The sequence below is a fragment of the Neoarius graeffei genome, chromosome 13, assembly GCF_027579695.1.
Source record: "Neoarius graeffei isolate fNeoGra1 chromosome 13, fNeoGra1.pri, whole genome shotgun sequence".
Classification (NCBI taxonomy): domain Eukaryota; kingdom Metazoa; phylum Chordata; class Actinopteri; order Siluriformes; family Ariidae; genus Neoarius; species Neoarius graeffei.
In genome coordinates, this window is record NC_083581.1 from 54,036,127 (window position 1) to 54,059,097 (window position 22,971).

The 22,971-nt window shown below is 43.0% G+C and overlaps 1 protein-coding gene across 1 annotated transcript in view; it reads left to right on the top strand.

Annotated features, from left to right (window-relative positions):
- Window positions 1-2,260: 2,260 nt before the first annotated feature.
- The window catches only part of LOC132896173 (solute carrier organic anion transporter family member 4A1-like), an 83,585-nt gene continuing 62,874 nt past the window's right edge, over window positions 2,261-22,971 (top strand). Inside the window, exons 1-6 of the mRNA XM_060936888.1 lie at window positions 2,261-2,671; window positions 2,780-3,155; window positions 13,853-13,943; window positions 14,455-14,576; window positions 17,030-17,141; window positions 20,214-20,368. Of these exons, the coding sequence (XP_060792871.1) occupies window positions 2,261-2,671; window positions 2,780-3,155; window positions 13,853-13,943; window positions 14,455-14,576; window positions 17,030-17,141; window positions 20,214-20,368 (1,267 nt within the window). The remainder of the gene's footprint in view (window positions 2,672-2,779; window positions 3,156-13,852; window positions 13,944-14,454; window positions 14,577-17,029; window positions 17,142-20,213; window positions 20,369-22,971) is intronic.

Genomic DNA, 22,971 nt, shown 5'->3' on the forward strand with positions numbered 1-22,971 from the left:
TTTGCAAGACTTCTGTCACAACACATTTCTTTCAGTTTCCTATTTCAACAGGTATTTATCTTGTAACCACTTTTTTTTTTAATGTTCAAATGTGTGTCAACGTCACTGTCTGCCTGTTCCACTCCATTTTTGGTGGTTAAAGCTACAACCCCAATTCCAAAAAAGTTGGGATGCTGTGTAAAACATCAATAAAAACAGAAAGTGAAGATTTGCAAATCATGGAAACCCTATATTTCATTGAAAATATTACAAAGACAACATATCAAATGTTGAAACTGAGAAATGTTATTGTTGTGTTGTTGTTTTTTTGTTTGTTTAAATATATGCTCATTTTGAATTTGATGTCTGCAGCACATTTCAGAAAAGTTGGGACAGGGGCAACAAAAGACTAAAAAAGTTGTCCAAAAAAGCCCCCCAAAACCCTAATTTGGTTAATTGGCAACAGGTCAGTAACATAATTGGGTATAAAATGAGCATCCCAGAGAGGCTGAGTCAGAAGTCAAGATGGGGAGGGGTTCACCACATTGTGAAAGACTGCATGGGCAAGTAGTGCAACCATTTAAGAATAACATTCCTCAATGTAAAATTGCAAAGAATTCGTGGATAATATCATCTATGGTGCATAATATCATTAAAAGATTCAGAGAATCCAGAGAAATCTCTGTACATGAGGGACAAGGATGAAAACTTACATTGGATGTCTGTGATCTTCTGACCCTCAGGCAACACTGCATTAAAAACAGACACGATTCTGTTGTGGAAATCACTGCATGAGCTCAGGAACACTTCAGAAACCCATTGTCTGTAAGCACAGTTCATCATTGCATCCACAAATGCAAGTTAAATCTGTACTGTATATCAACAATATCCAGAAACACCGTCCCTTCCCTGGGCCCAAAGCTCATTTATAATGGACGGAGGCGAAGTGGAAAACTGTCCTCTGATCTGATGAATTGAAATCTAAATTTCTTTTTGGAAATCATGGACACTGTGTCTTCTGGGCTAAAGAGGGGAAGAGACCATCCAGCTTGTTATCAGCGCACATTTCAAAAGCCAGCATCTGTGATGGTATTGGGGGCATTATTGCACATTGCATGGGTAGCTTGCACATCTGGGAAGGCATCATTAATGATGAATGATATGTACAGGTTTTGGAACAACACGTTGCCATTCAGATGAGGTCTTTTTCAGGGAAGGCCTTGCTTATTTCAATAAGACAGACAATGACAAACCATATTCTTTAAGTATAACAACAGCATGGCACCGTAATAAGAGAGTGTGGATGCTAAACTGGCCTGCTGCAGTCCAGACCTGTCTCCCACTGAAAACATTTGGTGCATTATGAAATGCAAAATATGACAAAGGAGACCCTGAACTGTTGAGCAACTGAAACTGTACATCAGGGGAAAATGGGACATTTCACTGTCAAAACTACAGCACTTGGTCTCCTCAGTTCACAAATGTTTACAGTCTGTTATTAAAAGTAGAGGTGATGCAACACAGTGGTAAACACACCCCTCTCCTAACTTTTTTACAATGTATTGCTGATAAATTCAAAATGAGCATATATTTTTCAAAAAACAAAAAATTTCTCCATTTCAGCATTTGATATGTTGTCTTTGTACTATTTTCAGTGAAATATATGGTTTCCATGATTTGCAAATCATCACATTTTGTTTTTATTTACAGTTTACAGCGTCCCAACTTTTTTGGAATTGGGGTTGTATGTCCCTATTAAATTGTTCCCTTTTTCCACTGCTCCTCTTTTTTTGTATAGCTGTTTATTTCACCTATAACTCTATTTGGTTAAGTTTCAAAATATTTAAAAGCACTACTTTTAAAAAATGCTCTAAAATTCCCATTTACTGCTTCAGTGTTGCTGGATTCTGTATGTTCTTATAAAAAATGTTCATTGCAAATGTGAGCATCATAGCCAAACTTTGGAATCTGTTGTTATGGATGTATTGTTGTTGAGAGTTCCCTAGATAATCATAAAACATCTTTTGAATGTTTTTATCGATGAATCATGTTCTTTTTTTCATGTTTGTAAGTCAGAGTCTTTTCATTTCAGAATGATGTCTTCCAACTTAAAAAGTCCTTCTCTGCCTCCTCAGGGTTTGGTGAAGCACTGATATCTGAACTGCAGGTCTCAGCTCAGGCACAGAAAGACAACATAAAAAATAATCAGGAACCAGGAAGCTGGACTTTATTTATTGACTTTACCCCAAAGTAAAATTTTACTGTTTTTCCCAAAGGGGCCATGTCCTGCCTATTCAACAATGACAGTTCCTTCAGCTCCAGGCAAAAGTTCCTTGACCTGCAGGATGGCCCTGTGGGTCCCAGTGTGGGCTTGCCAAGCCCATTGGAGTCACAGGTCAGCACACTGGCTGGCTCCACCCCTGACCGTCCATCCATAGCTGCCCCCATCAAGACAACCAAGAACACTGTTAATCTCCCTGGGGCAACAGGGGTTAATTTTCTGTCTTTGGACACGGAGAACCTATATGGATGGGGAGCTCTAACCCCCGACTTCATCCAATGCTTCAACACGCCCCACTGGGTGCTTTTCTTCTTGTCTGTGGCCTCATTCCTCCAGGGCATGATAATTAATGGTTTCATCAACACTGTCATCACGTCCATTGAAAGACGCTTTGACCTGCGCAGCTATCAGGTCTGTGGGGATTTTTATAATAAAGGGACAACTAAAGATAACTAATTTTGAGTAACTCGGCGAAGAAGTAAATGGTATATACTGTTTTTCTATTTACTGTCATTGCAGGCTGGACTCATTGCAAGCTCCTATGACATTGCTGCCTGCATATGCCTAACGTTTGTGAGCTATTTTGGTGGCACAGGGCACAAGCCCCGCTGGCTGGGCTGGGGAGTTTTCATAATGGCTCTCGGCTCAGTTGTGTTTGCACTGCCACATTTCATCACGCCAGCTTATCAGCCAAGAGTATTGGAGCATACTGGACTATGCTCAGCCAATCAGACAGAGGAGTGTGGGAATAGCAAAGGAACTGCACTCTCATTGTACCGCTACATCTTCATGCTGGGCCAGTTTCTGCATGGTGTTGGTGCTACACCACTCTACACACTTGGTGTTACATACCTGGATGAGAATGTCAAGTCCAAATATGCACCTGTCTACATCGGTAAGTGCATAACAAGGGCGTGAAAAAAAATTACATTGTGTGAATCCTTGTTGATAACTGTGATTGCAGTTGGTGCAGTGAGAATTTCGATGAATTGTTTTGATAAATTTGGGTACTTTGTGAATGTGTCAATATAGTAAAAGGAAAATCACATTTTGGCTTGAAGATATGAAGTTTAGCTTCTTGTGTTGAAAAAAACTCTAATTTTTCATACAAAATACATCCCGGATCTGAGTGACATATTGAAATAATATTGACTGGCTTTTTTCATGAAATATGCTCTATCTGTTATAACAAGTCAAAGACGGGTTCAATATCATGCTACCTGAATGGAATATATCTGCTATACCATGAAAAAAGCCATTATTATTATTATTATTATTATTATTCATACACCAGAGAGGAACTGTCAGGGCCTTCTAGGCCTTCAGAGAAGGCCCAAACATATCAACATTTCAAATGTTATATTTAATTTCTTTCATAATTTCATTATAATTATTCTCTTCTAATTTTAATTTGGCCTCATTTTCTATCAAATTTGCTTCAGAAATGAAAGGGTTACTGTCCTGAAAACATGAAAATAGGGTTAGCCAATTTGCTTTTTTTTTTTGTTTGTCTCTGGGCTGAGAAGAGTTTAGAGCTGGCTCACTCATTGGTTAGGACTTCATTGCCGGGACAGAAGGCCATAGCAATGTATGCTTATGTAGGAAGTGACAGATGAATTAACCAATCAGATTTTGATTTATAGTGGGAGGGACCAAAAATTTATCACCCTAGGCATTCTCGAAGGCCAGTGTGAGCTTAACCGCAAGTCAATGCCATCAGCGCTGCAGTGAAGTAACCTTCCAGCTGGTGTAGTGTTCATCAGTAGTGTTAGCATACTAATAAAGTGGTCAAGCCAGTGGTATCAAGAGCAAGTAGCACAGGCTAATGACTGAGAAACTAAGATTTCTGTCTCCAGACTCTTTTTCTACACACGCTTGCCACAGTATTTTTCACCCAGACTTAAGTATTCATTTCCCTCTGTAATTTACTGAATTACTTTTAAAATCAACATTGACAACTACACACAATGACACTATCTGGCACCCTGCCACTAATCCCTTGCAAGATTCTTTGCCTTGTTTTTTTTGGTGTGTCTGGCTAAGTTTTGGCTGAGCTGAAGTCCCAGCTCTCATAGTAACGGTTCACCACTGACATACACACTCTCTTTTCCGTTTTTTTGATGTCCATTGGCATGTTTTTCTCTTGTAAATATGCATGAAGAATATCTAATGAAGTTTTGGTAGCCTTTTGGGTGTTCAAAGCATCTTTCTCTTTCCTGGTGAACAAAGCAATGCTTCTGCACATGCGCAGCAGAAAACTCTTATTGAATATTTGTGTCAGCACTGATGTGTGATGTCATGTTGTCTAGACAACCATGCAATATCGTAAACCATATTCAACACTCATTCTCCATTGGGTAGAGTGACGTAATACACATAGGATAAGTGATATGCTAACAATATTGCATGCTGTCAAACCAAATGAATGAAATCTGCTAGAAGGGAATAGAATACATGTTTTTATTCCATCAAAAAAAGTGTCCTGTATGTATAATAATTCCCGATATTTCACTCCGATGATGTCACTTCCAACATTTTCCCGCTGACTTGACACTCGTCAAAATGGCAAACCAGTTCAAAATTAAAATTCTTTTGATTAACTTGCATATTTTTTGTGGATGTGTCTATATAACAAAGAATATTACACAGTTACATGAAAATATCAAGTTTAATATTCACCTCTCGAAAATAAACTTCATATTGTTAGGGGTGGCAAGATGTGGCGAGTTTGGATCCAAAAGCAGAACACAGACAGAAAATCCAATAAATAAAAAATGATTTAATTGAAGTCAAAGAGTAAACGAACAAAAATAGCAAAAATAATCCAGACAAAAAACAAGGCAGGCAAGGACAAAAATGCTAGCATGAAAAATAGTCCTGACAAAACTGGAGACAAAAAACGTAGCACAAAAAAAAAAAAATTGAAAAAAGGTAAGACATAAGTGCAAAAAAACTGACAATGAACAGGCAAAACAGAGAGCAAAAATCCAAGAAGCAATAAGGGAGCAGATACGACGTGAAAAACCAACGAGACGTTCTGGCAAAGTCCCCTTCTGAGAACGGCGTTTAAATACACAGCATAGAAAACCAGGAAGTGAGTACAGGCCAGATGGAAGTCCCGTCACGGATCTGGATTAGCACTGAACTGGGAGATGATAAATCTCTGGAGTGGATGTCTGGGGCAGAGCATGACAGTACCCAAATGAGCACCCCCAGGCGCTTTAGGAAGAGCGTCAGGGTGTTGCCGGTGGAACTCAGTGATAAGTGTTGGGTCCAGTATGAACCTGGCAGGGACCCAACTTCTCTCCTCGGGACCGTAACCCTCCAGGTATTGGAATCCTCTACCTCGCTGCTGCACCTTCAGCAATTTCTTGACCGTGTAGGCCTCGCCACCATCAATGAGCCTAGGAGGAGAAGGGGGTTTGGAGGGTGGGAGCAAAGGACTAGAGACCAGAGGTTTAAGCTGAGATGTATGAAAGGTAGGGTGAACATGTTCCATGGTGAGTGGTAATGCCAGTCTAACAGAACATGGGTTGATTACCATCTTGATGAGGAAGGGTCCAAGGAACCTGGGTGCTAACTTGCGAGAGACGGTCCTAAGTGGCAGGTGGAGAGCATAACTCATTGACCTACTTGGTAGGTGGGTGCCTTGGAGCGATGTTTGTCGGCCTGCCTCTTGGATGCGAGTGCGGAGCGAATGAGTCTTCTCCAGGCCAATGCCCATATCCTCCTGCAGCGGCGTATAAAAAGCTGGGCTGAGGGTACAGCGACCTCCTCCTCTTGGCTGGGGAACAGTAGTGGTTGGTAACCTAGTGAGCACTGGAACAGAGAGAGACCTGTGGCAGAGGAAGAGTGTGTTATGGGCATATTCGATCCAGGGTAGGTACTTGCTCCAAGAACTGGCATCCCTGGACACCATGCACCTGAGTGCAACCTCCAAAGCCTGGTTCACGCGTTCTGCCTGGCCGTTGGTCTGTGGGTGGAAGCCTGAAGAGAGACTACAGGTGGCCCCGATGAGTTTGCAGAAGGCTCTCCAGAACTGTGCAGTGAACTGAGGACCCTGGTCAGAAACAAACAAACAAACCAATGTCAGTAGGCAGACCATGTAGGCAGAAAACGTGGTGGACAAGTAGTTTTGCAGTCTCTTTGGCTGAGGGGAGCTTGGGCAGAGGAATGAAATGGACGGTCTTAGAAAAACGGTCAATAACAGTGAGGATGCATGTGTTGCCACCTGAGTTGGTGAGTCCTGTGATGAAGTCCAGGGTGATGTGACACCAAGGTCGATGCAGAGTTGGAAGGGGTCTTAGTAAGCCAGCAGGGGGTCGATTGGCTGTCTTGTTCTGGGAGCATGTGTCACAAGCTGCCACGAACTCCTGGAGAACCTCCTTGATAGATGGCCACCAAAAGCGCTGCTGGAGGAGATCCAGGGTTCAGGCAGCTCCCGGATGACAGGCCAGCTTGGAGCCATGACCCCACTGCAGCACCTGGGTTTGCACAGGACCGGGAACAAACAGATGGTTACGAGGAATGTTGTTGGAGTTACCTTCACCAGGGTCCTGCTCCAGGGCCTTCTGCACGAGCGTCTCAACCTCTAGAATGACAGCTCCCACCAGGCAGCGTAGAGGAAGGATGGTCTTGGGTGGCTTGGACTCCTCTTGGTGAGAAGAGAACATCCTGGACAGGGTGTCGGGTTTGCCATTTTTGGAGCCTGGGCAGTAGGAGAGCATGAAGTTGAACCGGGAGAAGAAGAGACACCAACAGGCTTGACGGGAATTGAGACATTTGGCGGACTTGAGGTACTCCAGGTTTTTATGGTCAGTCCAGACTAGGAATAATAAATAATAATAAATGTCAATTTATATAGCGCCTTTCTCAAACCCAAGGTTGCTTTACAATAATAGGCAGAAAAAAAAATCCACCAAATAGGTCAGGATATCATTCCAGTGGTATAGCAGCCACAGTCCCACCAAAAGGCGCACGAAAACAAGTCCCACATCTCCAGCACAGCCGCCGTGACGCCGCCAGCAACATCGCTCGAACACCACACCATGGATCCACAAAGCAAGCACAGAAGCACGCCATACAGAGCGCTGGTATGTCCCAAACCACCTGCACAGCTGCTGCGATGCCACCGAGCAACATCGCTCGGAAACATCACGCCAAACATTAAAGCACACAGTGCTGGACAACCACAATGTTAAAATGAGCAACGAGCTCACTGCAGTCCACAGCTGGGAGCACAGGCATCACCCACAGCGAACCAAGGCCTGGAGGGAACCGACACCCAAAACTGGGTCCGGAGCTACACCGCAACCAGTGGATAAAAACAAACATCAAACACAGAAAAAAGAAAAAAAAATTAAAATAAAAAAGGAGAGAAAATAAAATAAAAATGCTCCGCTGAGAAGCGGCAGCCAGAATGCGCATGACATACTCTCAACCGGAAACAAAGGGGAGATCAGACCCCTCGAGCCAGTGCCTCCACTCCTCCAAGGCTAGCTTCACGGCCAGTAGTTCTCGGTCACCGATGTCGTAGTTCTGTTCGGCTGGGGATAGCCGGCGGGAGAAGGACCATGGGTGGACCTTGTTGTCGTTGGCCCTCTGGGATAGGATGGCTCCGACCCCTGACCCAGAGGCATCGACCTCGACGATAAACTGCTTGGTTGAATCAGGTATGGTGAGAATGGGTGCTGTGGTAAACCTGCGCTTGAGACTGGAAAAGGCTTTATCTGCTTCCTCCCCCCCACTTGAACTTGGTCTTGGTCGAGGTCAGGGCTGAGAGAGGTCCGGCCACCGTGCTGAAGTTGTGGATGAAGCGCCTGCAGAAGCTGGCAAACTCCAGGAAGCGCTGGAGCTCTTGTCTCAAAGGTGGGGTGGGCCAGTCAGCGACTGCCTCCAGCTTGAGGGGGTCCATCTGGATCTTCACTGGAGAGATGATGAACCCCAGGAATGAGACAGAGCCTTGGTGGAACTCGCTCTTCTCCACCTTAACGAACAGCTTATTCTCTAGCAGGTGTTGAAGAACCTGCTGGACGTGACCCCGATGTTCCTCCAGGGAGCGAGAGAAAATCAAGATGTCGTCCAGGTAAACAAAGACAAAAGGTGTTAAAGTCTCTCAAGACATCGTTAACTAACACCTGGAGTACCGTGGGCGCGTTAGTCAGGCTGAAAGGGACTACAAGGTACTCATAGTGGCCTGTGGTGGTGTTGAAGGCCATCTTCCACTCGTCCCCTTCCCTGATCCTAACTAGGTGATAGGTGTTGCATAAGTCCAGTTTAGTAAACACCTTAGCTCCCTAGAGTAGTTCGACGGCTGTGGTAATGAGCGGTAGCGGGTAGTGGTTCTTGACTGTGATGGCGTTGAGACCTCGATAGTCAATGCAGGGGCGGAGCAACTTGTCCTTCTCCACGAAGAAGAATCCCACCCCTGCTGGGGAGGAGGAAGGGCAGATGATCCCAGCTGCCAGAGACTCAGTGATTATATTTCTCCATGGCTTGTCTCTTGGTGGGGGAAAGAAAGTAGAGACATCCCTTGGGTGGCACCGTCCTGGGCAGGAGGTTGATACCACAGTCATAGGGCCTATGAGGGGGAAGGGACACTGCTCAGGTCTTACTAAAGACAGGCTTGAGGTCCAGATATTCCGGAGGCACATGAGAGAGGTCAGGGAAACTCGCTGGCTGAGGGCTGTGGTGGTTTGGCGGGAGGCAGAGTGGAGTTCAGGCAAGAGGCCAGGCAGGAAGGACTCCAGCCTAAGATGGTGTGGTCAGTCCAGTTTAAGTGGGGGTTGTGCTGCATCAACCAGGGCAATCCAAGTATAACAGGAATGTGAGAGTTGTTCATGACGTAAAGTTGTATCATTTCAGAGTGATTGCCTGAAATCCTTAGGGTGAGCAGGGTGGTGAGGTGAGTGATGGTGGTCAAGCCAGTGCTATTGAGTGTCAGGACAGTGAGAGGGACCTCCAGGGCAAGTAACGGGATTCCGAGATCCTTGGCAGTGACGGAGCAGATCAGGTTCCTGTCCGCCCCCAAGTCGATGAGCACCTGAAGATAGTGATGCTGGTTGTTGAGAGTGATAACGGGGAGTAACGGTCAGTCAGCAGGGAACTGGTTCTGAGCATTGCCCACCAGGGCCCCTCGATTCACTGGTGGGCTCGTCCTTTTAGTGGGTAGGCTCGGCAGATGTGTCCCTGCTGACTGCAGTAGAAGCAAGCCCCAGTGCTCCATCAGCACAGTCGTTCCTCCGCTGATACCCATACCTGATATACCTGCATGGGTTCGACAGACGAGGTGGGAGGTGGAGAGGGGTTGAAGTTGAGGTGGTTCCTTTCTCTCCTCCGTTGTTGAACCCGAGTGTCAATATGATTGGCAAGGTCCATCAGGCTGGAGAGGTCCGACGGCAGTTTGTGAGAGACAAGTTCATCCTTAACAGCATCGGACAGGCCATGTAAAAACATGTCAACCAGGGCACTCTCGTTCCAATCGCATGACGCTGCCAACATCTGGAACTTGATGGCATAATACAAGGTAGATCAGGACCCCCTGACACAGCTCCATGAGCTCTCTTGCTGCCTCCCGGCCAGACAGAGAGCAGTCGAATGTTCACCTCATTTCCTCAGAGAATTCCTTGAAGCTGGAACAGGGCTCGTTGGCGTCTCAGACCGCTGTTCCCCATTCCCTGGCCTTGCCGGTGAGGAGCGTGATGGTATAAGCTACCTAGAAGCGTTCTGTGGGGAAAGCCAGAGGTTAAAACTCCAAGATCAGTGAACACTGTGACAAAAAAGATCTGCAGGTACCTGGTTCTCCACTGTAGGGCTGAGGCGAAGGGAGTCTTGGTTTGTGGAGAGTGGCGGTGGCAGGAGGTGAGGAAAGAGACAGCTGGGCAGGGGTAGACACGGCTTGGGAGTGCTGAAGTTGGATGGCTAGGAGGTTGAGTGAATTGGACAGGGTGGCCAAGTTATGGGTGATCTGCTTGAGTTCCTGTTGGTGGGTCCCGAGGAGGGCTCCTTGCTGCTGCATAGCCGTTCTCAGATGGTTCAGTTCCACTGGATCCATGTTGGCCAGAACGTACTGTTAGGGGTGGCAAGATGTGGTGAGTTTGGATCTAAAAGCAGAACACAGACAGAAAATCCAATAAATAAAAAATGATTTAATTGAAGTCAAAGAGTAAACAAACAAAAATAGGTGGGTTTCCTCCGGGTGCTCCGGTTTCCCCCACAATCCAAAGACATGCAGTTAGGTTAACATGGGGTGGCCTTGGGCTGAGGTGCCCTTGAGCAAGGTACCTGACCCCTGACTGCTCCCCGGGTGCTCTGGTGTGGCTGCCCACTGCTCTGAGTGTGTTCACTGCTTCAGATGGGTTAAATGCAGAGGATGAATTTCACTGTGCTTGATGTGTACATGTGACGAATAAAGGTTTCTTCTTAAAATAGCAAAATAATCCAGACAAAAAAACAAGGCAGGCAAGGACAAAAATGCTAGCATGAAAAAGCATAAAAAATAGTCCTGACAAAAAACTGGAGACAAAAAATGTAGCACAAAAAAACATGAAAAAAAGGTAAGATGTGAGTGCAAAAAACTGTGGCAATGAACAGGCAAAACAGAGAGCAAAAATCCAAGAAGCAATAAGGGCGCAGAGACACCGTGAAAAACCAACAAGACGTTGTGGCAAAGTCCCCTTCTGAGAACGGCGTTTAAATACACAGCATAGAAAACCAGGAAATGAATACAGGCCAGATGGAAGTCCCGTCCCGGATCTGGATTAGCGCTGAACTGAGAGATAATAAATCTCTGGAGTGGATGTCTGGGGCGGAGCATGACACATATCTTCACGCAACCATGTAATAGCCTCTATTTATTATATAGACACAAGTGTTTTACTGAGAAATATGCCACTCGTATTTTTCTTATGAACAATATCCGGGATATTGAGTAACATATTTTCCAATACCCCCACTTTGTTTGTGAATGTGTCTCTATATTAAAAAGGAAATTACACGTTGGCTTGAAGATATGAAGTTCATCTTCTTGTGTTCAAAAGCTCATATTTTTCATATGAAATACATCCCAGACCTGAGTGACATGCTTTCCAGTATATTCACGCCGATGACATCACTCCCATTGTTTTTCCGCTGACTTGATGCGTATTGTCAAAATGGCGACCCAGTTCAAAATTAAAATTATTTTGATTAACTTGCATTTTTTGTGGATGTGTCTATATAATAAAATTAATATTACACAGTGGCACGAAGATATGAAGTTTATCTTCTCATGTTGAAAAATATTTCACTAGTTCGCTGTGCTCACTCATGAAATATGTTCACCACTCAAAGATAAATTTCATATCTCTGTACCACCATGTAATATCCTCTATATATTTTTTCATATATTTTGATTACCATAACAAACAATCCTGTAAACCCCAAAGAAACCAAAAAGATTATTCTGTGTAACATAGTTATTGTCAGGGAGAGGCAAAGACAAAAGACAAGGCAGATGCAAGTGCAGATTCATGATGCTTTATTAACAGCATAAGTCAAACACATCCAAAACATGGTTCAAGGTCAAGAGCAAATGCCAAAAATACAAAAACAAACAAACAAAAAACTGGAACTAGACCAAAATCAAAAACATCAACATGAGAGTCATTGACTTCACTTTTACGCAGCAGTGAACTAAACATATATGTCACAGTATGTATGTGAGTACAGAGTCCTTAAATTGTCTCTTTGCTATGATCTTGAACAGCATGTTTAGAAGTAAAGTGACTGTAAACACAACAAAGAGGGTGGCGCATGTGTGTTGCAGTCTGCGGCAGCCCTGTCTGCAGGATGCGGTGTATTCTGGGACAATGTACATTTTATTGTTTGAAATATTTTTTGGTAAAAGTATTTGAAACAGGTATCACTGTGTTGGTACTGTATGGACCCCTTATGGAACTCAGATAATTTTGTGAGTGTTTACTGCATGTTGGATCACATCACCAGAGGTGTTGTCGGTATTGTTGTGTTGTAGGTCAAACCACAATTATTACAGAACTGTTGAGCAAAAAGGGGGTAAAAAGGTCAGCTGAGGCACATGATATCCATTAGCCTTCTTACTCAAAATAGTTTGGGTTGCTGAGTGAAAATTATCTGTATGTACTGTATAGAGTTTAACACAAGAAGATTACCTTGCAAAGATATCAAGCTTGTAAATTCCAGATAAATCTTTAATTGGAAAAACAAATAACTGTATCGGGTTTCTACATTAGAACGAGTTTATAGACGTCACAGACTCTTTCAGTTTTCTGTTCATTTGAAAGGCTAGCTTTTTAAGTCAGTGCAATTTTATGTGGAGAAAAACGTAACCTGTCTTTTAGTGGGTGTGTACGTACACGCGCGTGTGTGTGTGTGTGTGTGTGTGTGTGGGGTGGAGCTCGTATAAAAGGCTTCCTTGTTTAGCCTCTAGTCTCAGCTGTGACATCTCATCTCATTATCTCTAGCCGCTTTATCCTGTTCTACAGGGTTGCAGGCAAGCTGGAGCCTATCCCAGCTGACTACAGGCGAAAGGCAGGGTACACCCTAGACAAGTCGCCAGGTCATCACAGGGCTGACACATAGACACAGACAACCATTCACACTCACACCTATGGTCAATTTAGAGTCACCAGTTAACCTAACCTGCATGTCTTTGGACTGTGGGGGAAACCGGAGCACCCGGAGGAAACCCACGTGGACACGGGGAGAACATGCAAACTCCGCACAGAAAGGCCCTCGCCAGCCACGGGGCTCGAACCCGGACCTTCTTGCTGTGAGGCGACAGCGCTAACCACTACACCACCGTGCCGCTCCAGTTGTGACATGTGAAGTGTATTTCTTGTAAATGGAGTTTAAATGCTTTTTAAAAGTTTATGAAAAGGTTTCTAAAAAAGAGTCAATAATCTAATTGAAGTGCAACATGGGCTGTGTGTATGTGTGCATTAAACATGAGTTATAAAAGCACTCATACACTTCAGTCCTCCAAAAGTGCATTTCATGTAAATGGTGTTTTTAAAAACCATGAAAAAATTAGAACTAATTCAGTCATTTTATTGAACTCCAAACATGGTGCAGTGTGAACTCATGCTGTCCTGCATGGTTGCTTATATTGGGGTATATATGTGCATTAGAAGTGGGCTTCCAAAGCACTCAGTCTCATTTAATTTGGAATGTTGCATATAAAACTCAAATCTACATGAATTTGCAATCATTTTAAATTGTGATTCTTGCAGTTTTGCGTATTATGTTTTGCATACACCTTGTAAACACTCCATCCAGCAGCATAATTATTGACCTTTATTGGCAGGCTCCACTTTCAACATCAATAAAGCGTCCTACAATTGTGCTGCTTCCCAGTCCCCACCATGCACATTTCAAAGGCATTCACAGACAATTGCATCTCTGGACTCTAGTTTCCATTTATAAACATAGTCCAACCTGAGTAGAGATCAAAAGTCCAACATGGATTCTGTGAAATGAAACAATGGAGTTTTTTCTAAGACTCAGGAGGTGAGCCATGACAGATATAGTACTAACATGGTATCCTACTAAACTAACATGCCTTATTTTCCCTAGGTGTCTTCTACACGGCAGCTCTTATAGGCCCAGCAGCTGGATACCTGCTGGGTGGCTACTTCCTCAACATATACACAGAAATTGGCCAAATGTGAGTCTTTTATACCTGCCTAAGGTCATCAGGGGGCTCTGGGGTGAATAGGACCATGAGGTCCCTAAGATCATTGTGAGGTAACAGAAGAGGTAGGAATGTTCCAGGAAAATACTCGGTGGCTGGAGAAATGGCCACACATCTCGGATCAAGTGATCCTGGTCTATAACTGAGTTTTTCTTTACTGCATTTTTGCGTGCGATATAGGTTTGTGTAATATTGTTTTCCCTGCTTGTGATGTGGAGACAATTAAATCATTGTCTTGCACAAACCTAGCATGCTACAGCAATGTAATTAAATAGCCTTCAAGTTCATCAATAACAACATTATTGCCAACTTTCATATAATCATTGGATGTTTCGCCTTCTACAGAAGGGCAGGTCTGTTTCGCAAGTTTTACTTTTTGAGTTGTATAATGTTTTCAAAATGCATTTGAAAAAATATTTCTCCTTATGTTTGATCAGTGAAACTACATATAAAAATATACTTTCCACTCCTTCTATTTCTTCAGAACTCTGCTGACCCCAGAAAGCCCACTGTGGGTGGGGGCATGGTGGCTTGGGTTCCTGGCAGGAGGAGCCGCTGCTCTCATCACTGCTGTACCTATTTTGGGCTATCCTCGCCAACTACCAGGTACAATCCATTAGTCCACCCCAAATAGTCCTAGTTCATTCAATTCAAAAATCAAAGTCCAATGGATATAAAAAGTTGACACACCTATTTTATACTTGCTGATTTTTGTGATATAAAAACAATAATAAAAATAAATCATGCTGGATATACACTTCCTGGCAAAAAATAAAAATAATCACCATTTGGCTTTAAATAAGTAAATACCTAAGACTTTTTATTGGATAATTACTGCAATGATTAATGTTTTAGCTACCAGCAATTATTTATTTATTTACTTACTTACTTATTTTTTAATCCATAACTGACACAGTGAGTAGCTTCTCATTTCTTAAACAACCATGTCAGAAGACATATCTTGTGGTTGCAAAAAGATGTCCCTCTGTTCCATAAGGGTCAAATTATTGGCCTATATCAAGCAAAGGAAACTAAGGAGATTGTTGAAAATGCTGGAGTTGGCTTAAGAACTGTCCAATGTGTTATTTAAACTGGAAGGATAATGGTGAATCATCAACTTCACAGAAGAAATGTGGTTAGAAAAAAATCTTCACTGACTGTGATCGGAGCTCACTTAAACTCTTGGTGAAGTCAAATTGTAAAAAAATGTTTAATAGTGAAAGTAAGAGCATTTCCACATGCACAATGCAATGAGAACTCAAGGACTGGGACTAAAGAGCTGTGTGGCCATAAGAAAAGTACTTGTTAGTGAGGCTAATCGGAAGAAAAGGCTTAAATCTGCAGCCTTCCATAGCAAATGCACACCATAATCGAACCTAAAGGCAGTCCAATTAAATATTACAGTATGTGACTTGTTTTTGGCCAGACAGTGTATTTCCATCTTTAATATAATATAGCAACCAACAAAATTCAGGCAAAAAGTAAATAGAAAGTAATTATCATACACCTGTCAGCACTAAAATTATTTTAACTCAAAATAAAGATGATCTGTTCCTGTTGGATTTTATTGGTATCATCTTGTTTCTACCAACTGCTGAAGCCATGATCTGCAAGGAGCTTACAAAGCATGTACAGCAGGGGTCTTCAATCCTATCCGCAAAGGGCCGGTGTAGCTGCAGGCTTTCATTACAGCCAAATTGGAGGCTCACTTGATTGTTGACTGGAGACGAGGGTGAAATGATTAAACAAGTGAAATCAGGTGTAGCTCCTGCTTGGTTGGAATGAAAGCCTGCAGCCACACTGGCCCTTTGTGGATAGGATTGAAGACCCCTGATGTACAGGCTCTCACTGTTGAAAGGTATAAATTGGGAGAGGAGTACAAAATAATTTCCAAAACATTAAGTGTACTATGAACACACAGAATACTATCATCAACAAGTGGAGAAAATATGGCACCATAGTGACATTACCAAGAACAAAACATCCCTCTAAAATTAATGAAAGGACAATACAAAAGATTATCAGAGAGGCTGCCAAAAGTCCTATGGCAACGTTAAAGGTCCTACAGGAATATCCGAGACATACTGGTCACTCCCTGCATGTGAAAATATTTTCTCTTATTCTTCAAATACTTTGGCTGTGGCTAGAGGGAAGGCCTTTCTCATGGGGGGGAAAAATACAAGGCTGTCTAAATTTTGCTAAAATGTGTTATGGTCTAAGCCTTAGACTCTAAGGAGAAAAAAGAATTATTTGACTTTAAGGAGAAAAAAAAACATTTTGGACATAATTATCAAAGAAAATGTTTGGTGTAAAAACAAAACAGCTTCTTATCATCCAAGGAATACCATGAATGGTGAAGCATGCTGGTGGCACCATCATGCTATGAGGCTGCTTCTCTTCACCTGGGACTATCTAGTCCAGATTGAGGGAATCATGGATAACTCCAAATACCAGTCTATTTTTGCACAAAGTCTGCAGGCATGTGTTAGACAGCTGAAGATGAAGAAACATTCACCTTCCAGCATGATAATGACAGAATTGGTAGATGCATATACAAAAAAAAAAAAAACCTGAGTGCTGTATTACAAGTAAAATGTGCTTTAACAATGTATTAGTTAAAGGGGTGTGCGCACTTATGCAACCAGATGAGTGTAAATGTTTTTTTTTTCTTTTTTCCTTTTCGTTTTTCCTAATATGTTTAAGTTTTAAAAATCACATTCAGGGTGGGAAAAAAACATGATCTAGGTTTCTTTTTTCACATGACAATCTGCAATTTTAACAGGGGTGTGTTGATTTTTTATATCCACTCTAGTTCACTGGTGGATATAAAATGTTTTAGTTAGTCAAACTGTTCATGTATTGTATCCCATTCATATACAAATATACTGCAGTGAATTGAAAAATTGTTTGTGGTGCAACACGGAAAAAATATAGAAGAAATATATAAGATGACACATGACTATCCATATATTTGTTATTATTGAGTGATAAATGAGGGCAGTCAGCTTCTCTCTCTCTCTCTCTCTCTCTCTCATACACACACATACAAACACAAACAGGTTCTCAGCGCTTTATAGCCATGCGTGTGTCTGAGACTCATCAGCTGAACGATGGAAGTCAAGTGATCGCCTCTGATCCCCAGTTTGGCAAGACAGTAAAAGACATGCCGAGGTACATGCAACTTCTCAAGAGTGAAAACATATAAAAATGAGTATCCTCATTGATCAAGAATAATGATAAGAGAAAATCCAAGTGATGCTTAAAATCAGGAACAAGAATACTTGGAAGACAAACTAAATAAAACTGAAAGGACAACAGAGGGTGGTACCACACACCGAGAGCAGATGGGAAAACAAGCTTGTGTGGTCAAGTCTAAGTAGAGTTTTGGGTCAAATGAGTGTGACACAGCTCCTCTATGAACTTCTGCTTCATTCATTAAGGTTAAGTTGGTTATTGTCATGGAGTGGGCTTTTTTTTTTTAAACATCGCACAATAACTGACTCATGAAAGCATGATTAGTACACAGATAAGTCTTTATTGTCATACAGCTAAGAAGGAAGAGCAAAAGCTTTTAAATCAGACAGTATAATTGCTACTATAAATCTTACAGTAGTCTTTCACAAATAAGAGAATAATGTCCATCCATTTTGGCATATCACTACAGTGACATAGCCGCTCTGATGGCTTCAGCCATCAAAGTCTCTAGGGAACATTACAGTAGTGGTTTCCCATTGCCTTCTACCAGATTATCATAGAGGTGTTCTCCTCTCAATCATTCACATTCACACCTACGGTCAATTTAGAGCCACCAGTTAGTCTAACCTGCATGTCTTTGGACTGTGGGGGGGAAACCGGAGCACCCAGAGGAAACCCACGCAGACATGGGGAGAACATGCAAACTCCACACAGAAAGGCCCCTGTCAGCCGCTGGGCTCGAATCCAGAACCTTCTTGGTGTGAGGTGACAGTGCTAACCACTACACCACTGTGCCACCCAAGAGAATAATATACAATATATTAAAATATGTTCATACTTAAATAATTAAGTGTATTGATATACTTTTTAATATTACATACCTCACAGCTACTTCAAAAACTATTAACCCTTATAATTTAATTACCCAAACATGTTATATTTCTTCAAAGTGAAAAAAAACTTTTCCTGTCATGTTGAACAAGATGGAAAACAGATGGATCTTGGACACTTCTTGCTATGTGCAATTCAGACCACAGGTTGCTGTCAGGAAGGACAGTTTTCAAACAACTGTGTCATGGAGGTGGTGTTTAATAATTTATTATAAAACCTGACAAGCCTGATTGTGTCGTGTTCCTGGAAAAAATTCAGCTGTCCATGATAGCTTTGTATCTTAAAATTATTATATTATGACCTTGATTGGAGTTTCTGGTGGACTAAGAACAATTTTTACATGACATGCTTTCAGTAATTCCTTTATACCTTCATAAACTTTCAAACAGGGCTTACAGAAATAAAATATACACTCACTAGCTACTTTATTAGAAACACCCATACACATGCTTATTCATGCAGTTATCCAATCAGTCAATCATGTGGCAGCAACGAAATACATAATGTAAAGTAATGTGCTCAGTACTCTTTTGTCTGACTTTACCAAGCCTTTCGTTTACATTATTGTTCTGGTTTACTGACTTGCACTTGTATTTTGGGTTTTGTTTTTGTCTCTGCCTACACCCATCTGTTTGTGCTTTGCATGACCCTCTCCTGTTTCTGATTCTGCCTGACAATTTGGATTGTATGCCTGCTTATTTTTGCTTTCACAATAAACTCTTCCTGCACTGACATCTGTCTACCGCCACTTTACATGACACCTTCATTTATGTTATTTGGTAAATATTTTATGATTATTATTTTTAATTGTGGGCGGCACGGTGGTGTAGTGGTTAGCGCTGTCGCCTCACAGCAAGAAGGTCCTGGGTTCGAGCCCCGGGGCTGGCGAGGGCCTTTCTGTGTGGAGTTTGCATGTTCTCCCCGTGTCCGCGTGGGTTTCCTCCAGGTGCTCCGGTTTCCCCCACAGTACAAAGACATGCAGGTTAGGTTAACTGGTGACTCTAAATTGACCGTAGGTGTGAATGTGAGTGTGAATGGTTGTCTGTGTCTATGTGTCAGCCCTGTGATGACCTGGCAGCTTGTCCAGGGTGTACCCCGCCTTTCGCCCGTAGTCAGCTGGGATAGGCTCCAGCTTGCCTGCGACCCTGTAGAAGGATAAAGCGGCTAGAGATAATGAGATGAGATGAGATTTTTAATTGTACTTAAATAAGCAGATTTTATGTTGTATTTATGAGACAAGCATTTAAATTTTTTATTTTGGGCATTAACTGATATTCTGATACATTTGAATGTATGAAATTATAGACATAATAAATCATCATATGAAGTTACTCACTACTCATTTCATGAGATTCTTTTTTAGTGAGTACTCTTACTTCTACATGAGCCATTGTAGAACTCTACCCACCTCTGGGCAGGTATGAGTATTTGAGAAAGTGGTGATTTGAAATTTCACCCATGATAGTCTAGAGTTTACACAGAATGCTGCAAAAAACAAACAAACAAACAAACTTCCAGTGGGCTGCAGTTCTATGAATAGAAGCACCTTGGTGAGGAGAGAGGCCCACTATTGCCTCTATTCCTGTTCTTAGCTGACAGAAATAGACATACAATTTGGTCTTCTCATTAAATGTTGAGTATCTGCCTCAACGTTTGATGAGTTGCACTTTCTGAGATGCTTTTCTGCTCACCACATTTGCAAGAGCTTTCATTTACTGTATACCTCCTGTCAGCTCAAACCAGTTTGGCATTTCTCCTATGATCTCCCTAATCAACAAGGTCCTCCTGCCCACATAACTGTAGCTCACTGAGTGGTTTTGTCATTCTGTTCAGACTCTATATACTGTGGTGTGAAATCCCAGGAGATCAGCCATTTCAAAAATACTTAAACCATCTGACACCAAGAACCATGTCAGTCAAAGTCACTGAGAACACTTTTTTTTTTCCCAGTCTGACATTTGATTTGATTCCTAAACACTGAAGAACTGAAGTTCTGTTCTGCATGTGTCCTGAAATCTGCAGAACCTGTATCTGCATGATTTTATGCATTGATTGGTTGATTGAATATTGGATATAACACACTGTACATTACACAGTACATTAGTGGCCACAAGATCATTTAATAATTTTTCTCCATGCCCCCCTCTCTCAACACAGGTCAGCGTTGCTCCTGCTAAAGAACCCTACGTTTATTTTTCTATGTCTAGCCGGTGCTACAGAGGCAACTTTAGTTGCTGGCATGTCCACTTTTGGGCCCAAGTTCCTGGAGTCGCAGTTCAGTCTTAGTGCCTCTGAGGCAGCCACCTGGTTTGGTAAGACAGTCATGCTGAACCATCACATCATTCATTTCAGTGCCTCTCACCATAGTCTGAATTGAATTGTTTTCAGCCATGCATGAGAGAGAGAGAGTGTGTCTGCTTTGGGTGAATTTAACTGTCAATCAGTGTAGTCCCTGAATCAAGCTAAATTAAGTCAAGTTTATTTGTATAGTGCTTTTAACAACAGACATTGTCACAAAGCAGCTTTACAGAAAATTAAAGATTTGAATAGAATAGAATAGAAAGCCTTTATTGTCATTATACAAGTACAATGAGATTTAAAGCTTCACCATAAAGTGCACACATAAATACTAAAATAAACATAGTTTTATTGTACATATTTTCCTAATATAAAACTACTACTAGAAAACTACTGACAACTATACATAAACTATACATAAACTTGTGCAAGTCCCTGAAAGAACACAGGTGCATAGCAGTAACAGGGTTGAGAATAAAGTAACTAGCTGCATCAAGTGATAGAGGTAGCATTGGCATGTACAGACGCCTATTTTCAGTATGTAGGCAACTAAAAAACAGATGATCTGACTTGGTATAATAGTGCAATAAGACAGTTTACAGATAGCTATGATATTAACAGTGCAAATATGACAGTTTACAGTACCTAAAATGACAAAGGAAGAGGATGTCTAAGAACAGATGAACTGACTTGATATGATAGTGCAATATGACAGTCTTGTGACATTTACAGTGCAAATATGACAGTTTACAGTCTGACAAGGAGAGACTAGATTTGAGATCAAGTGGTTAGCAGCATTGTGGTGATGGTGACCTTGTCAGTGGTGTTCAAGCATGACAGTTCCTCAGTGCAAACTTGAGTTGAGTATTGTGACAGCTCTTGGAAAGAAACTGTCCCTGAGTCTGTTTGTTTTGGCTGGTATGGCCCTGTAGCGCCTGCCAGAGGGCAGCAGGTCGAACAGGTGGAAGCCAGGGTGTGTATAGTCTTTTATGATGCTCTTTGCCCTGCCTAGGCACCGGGAGTTGTAGATGGTAGACAAGGGAGGTAGAGGGCAGCCGATGATCTTTTGTGCTGTGTTAGTCACCCTCTGCAGTCTTTTTCTGTCCGCTTCTGTGCAGCTTGAGTGCCACACTGACACAGCATAAGTCAGCAGGCTCTCAATGGCTGACCGGTAGAAGGTCACCAGCAGGTTCGTGTCAAGTTGCTCCTTCCTGAGCACTCTCAGGAAGTGTAGTCTCTGCTGTGCCTTTTTAACCAGTGCGGTGGTGTTGGCTGCCCAGGACAGGTCAGCAGAGATGTGGACCCCAAGGAATTTGAAGGACTCCGCTCGCTCCACGCTTTTGCCGTTGATGTACAGGGGGGCAGGGGTGGCTTTGTTCAGTCGGAAGTCCAGGATGAGTTCCTTAGTTTTGGAGATGTTCAGCACCAAGTTGTTGAAGGCACACCACTCGCTGAGTCTAAGGACCTCATCTCTGTAGGCCGCCTCGTTCCCCTCTGTGATCATCCCCACCACCGTTGTGTCATCTGCGAATTTCACAATGATGTTCTCAGGGTGGGTGGGTCTGCGGTCATGCGTGTAGAGTGAGTAGAGTAGTGGGCTCAGCACACAGCCTTGGGGCGAGCCGGTGCTGAGCGTGCGGGCAGATGAGAGGTGGGGACCCAGCTTCATGTGCTGGGGTCGGTTGACCAGAAAGTCCTTAATCCAGGAGCAGGTGGAGGGTGGGAGCCCCAGATTGGCCAACTTGGGGATAAGAATGTCTGGTATTGTTGTGTTAAAGGCTGAGCTGTAGTCAATGAAGAGCATCCTGACATAGCTCCCCCTTTTCTCGAGGTGGCTCAGTGCAGTGTGGAGGGCAGTGGTTATTGCATCTTCAGTGGATCTGTTTGGCCGGTATGCAGACTGTTGTGGGTCGAGGGTGGGGGGGAGACAGGCTTTGATGTGTCTCATCACCAGTTTTTCAAAGCACTTTGTGATGACTGGAGTGAGTGCTACTGGGCGGAAGTCGTTGAGGTTGGTTGTAGGTGACTTTTTGGGGACTGGGATGATGGTGGCCGATTTTAGGCAGGCTGGGATATTGGCTTGTTCCAGTGACAGATTGAAAATGTCAGTGAAGACTGGTGCTAGCTGGTCAGCACATGCCTTGAGTACTTTCCCTGGTACTCCAGCCGGTCCTGTGGCCTTTTTGGGGTTGATAGCACGGAGCACACGTCTCACGTCCTCCACCTCCATGGTGAGTGGGGTAGTGTCAGAGGTTGGTGTGGGTTGTAGTGGGGGTTGGGGTGGTGTGACTGAGTTCTGAGCTTGGGACTCAAAGCGGGCAAAAAAGCTGTTTAGCTCCTCTGCCAGTGCCGCGTCTGAGTCCCCAGGTGTCACAGCACAGCCCTTGTAGTTGGTGAGGGACTGTATGCTCTGCCACACCTGTCGGGGGTTGTTGAGTTGCCCTTCTATCTTCCCCTTGTAGTCTGCTTTGGCGGCCTTGATGCCTCTCCTCAGGTTGGCGCGAGCTGTGCTGTAGAGTGCTCTGTCACCAGATCTGAAGGCTGCATCACGGGCCCGGAGAAGTGAGCGGACCTGTCTGGTCATCCACGGCTTCTGGTTTGGGTACACCTGGATGGT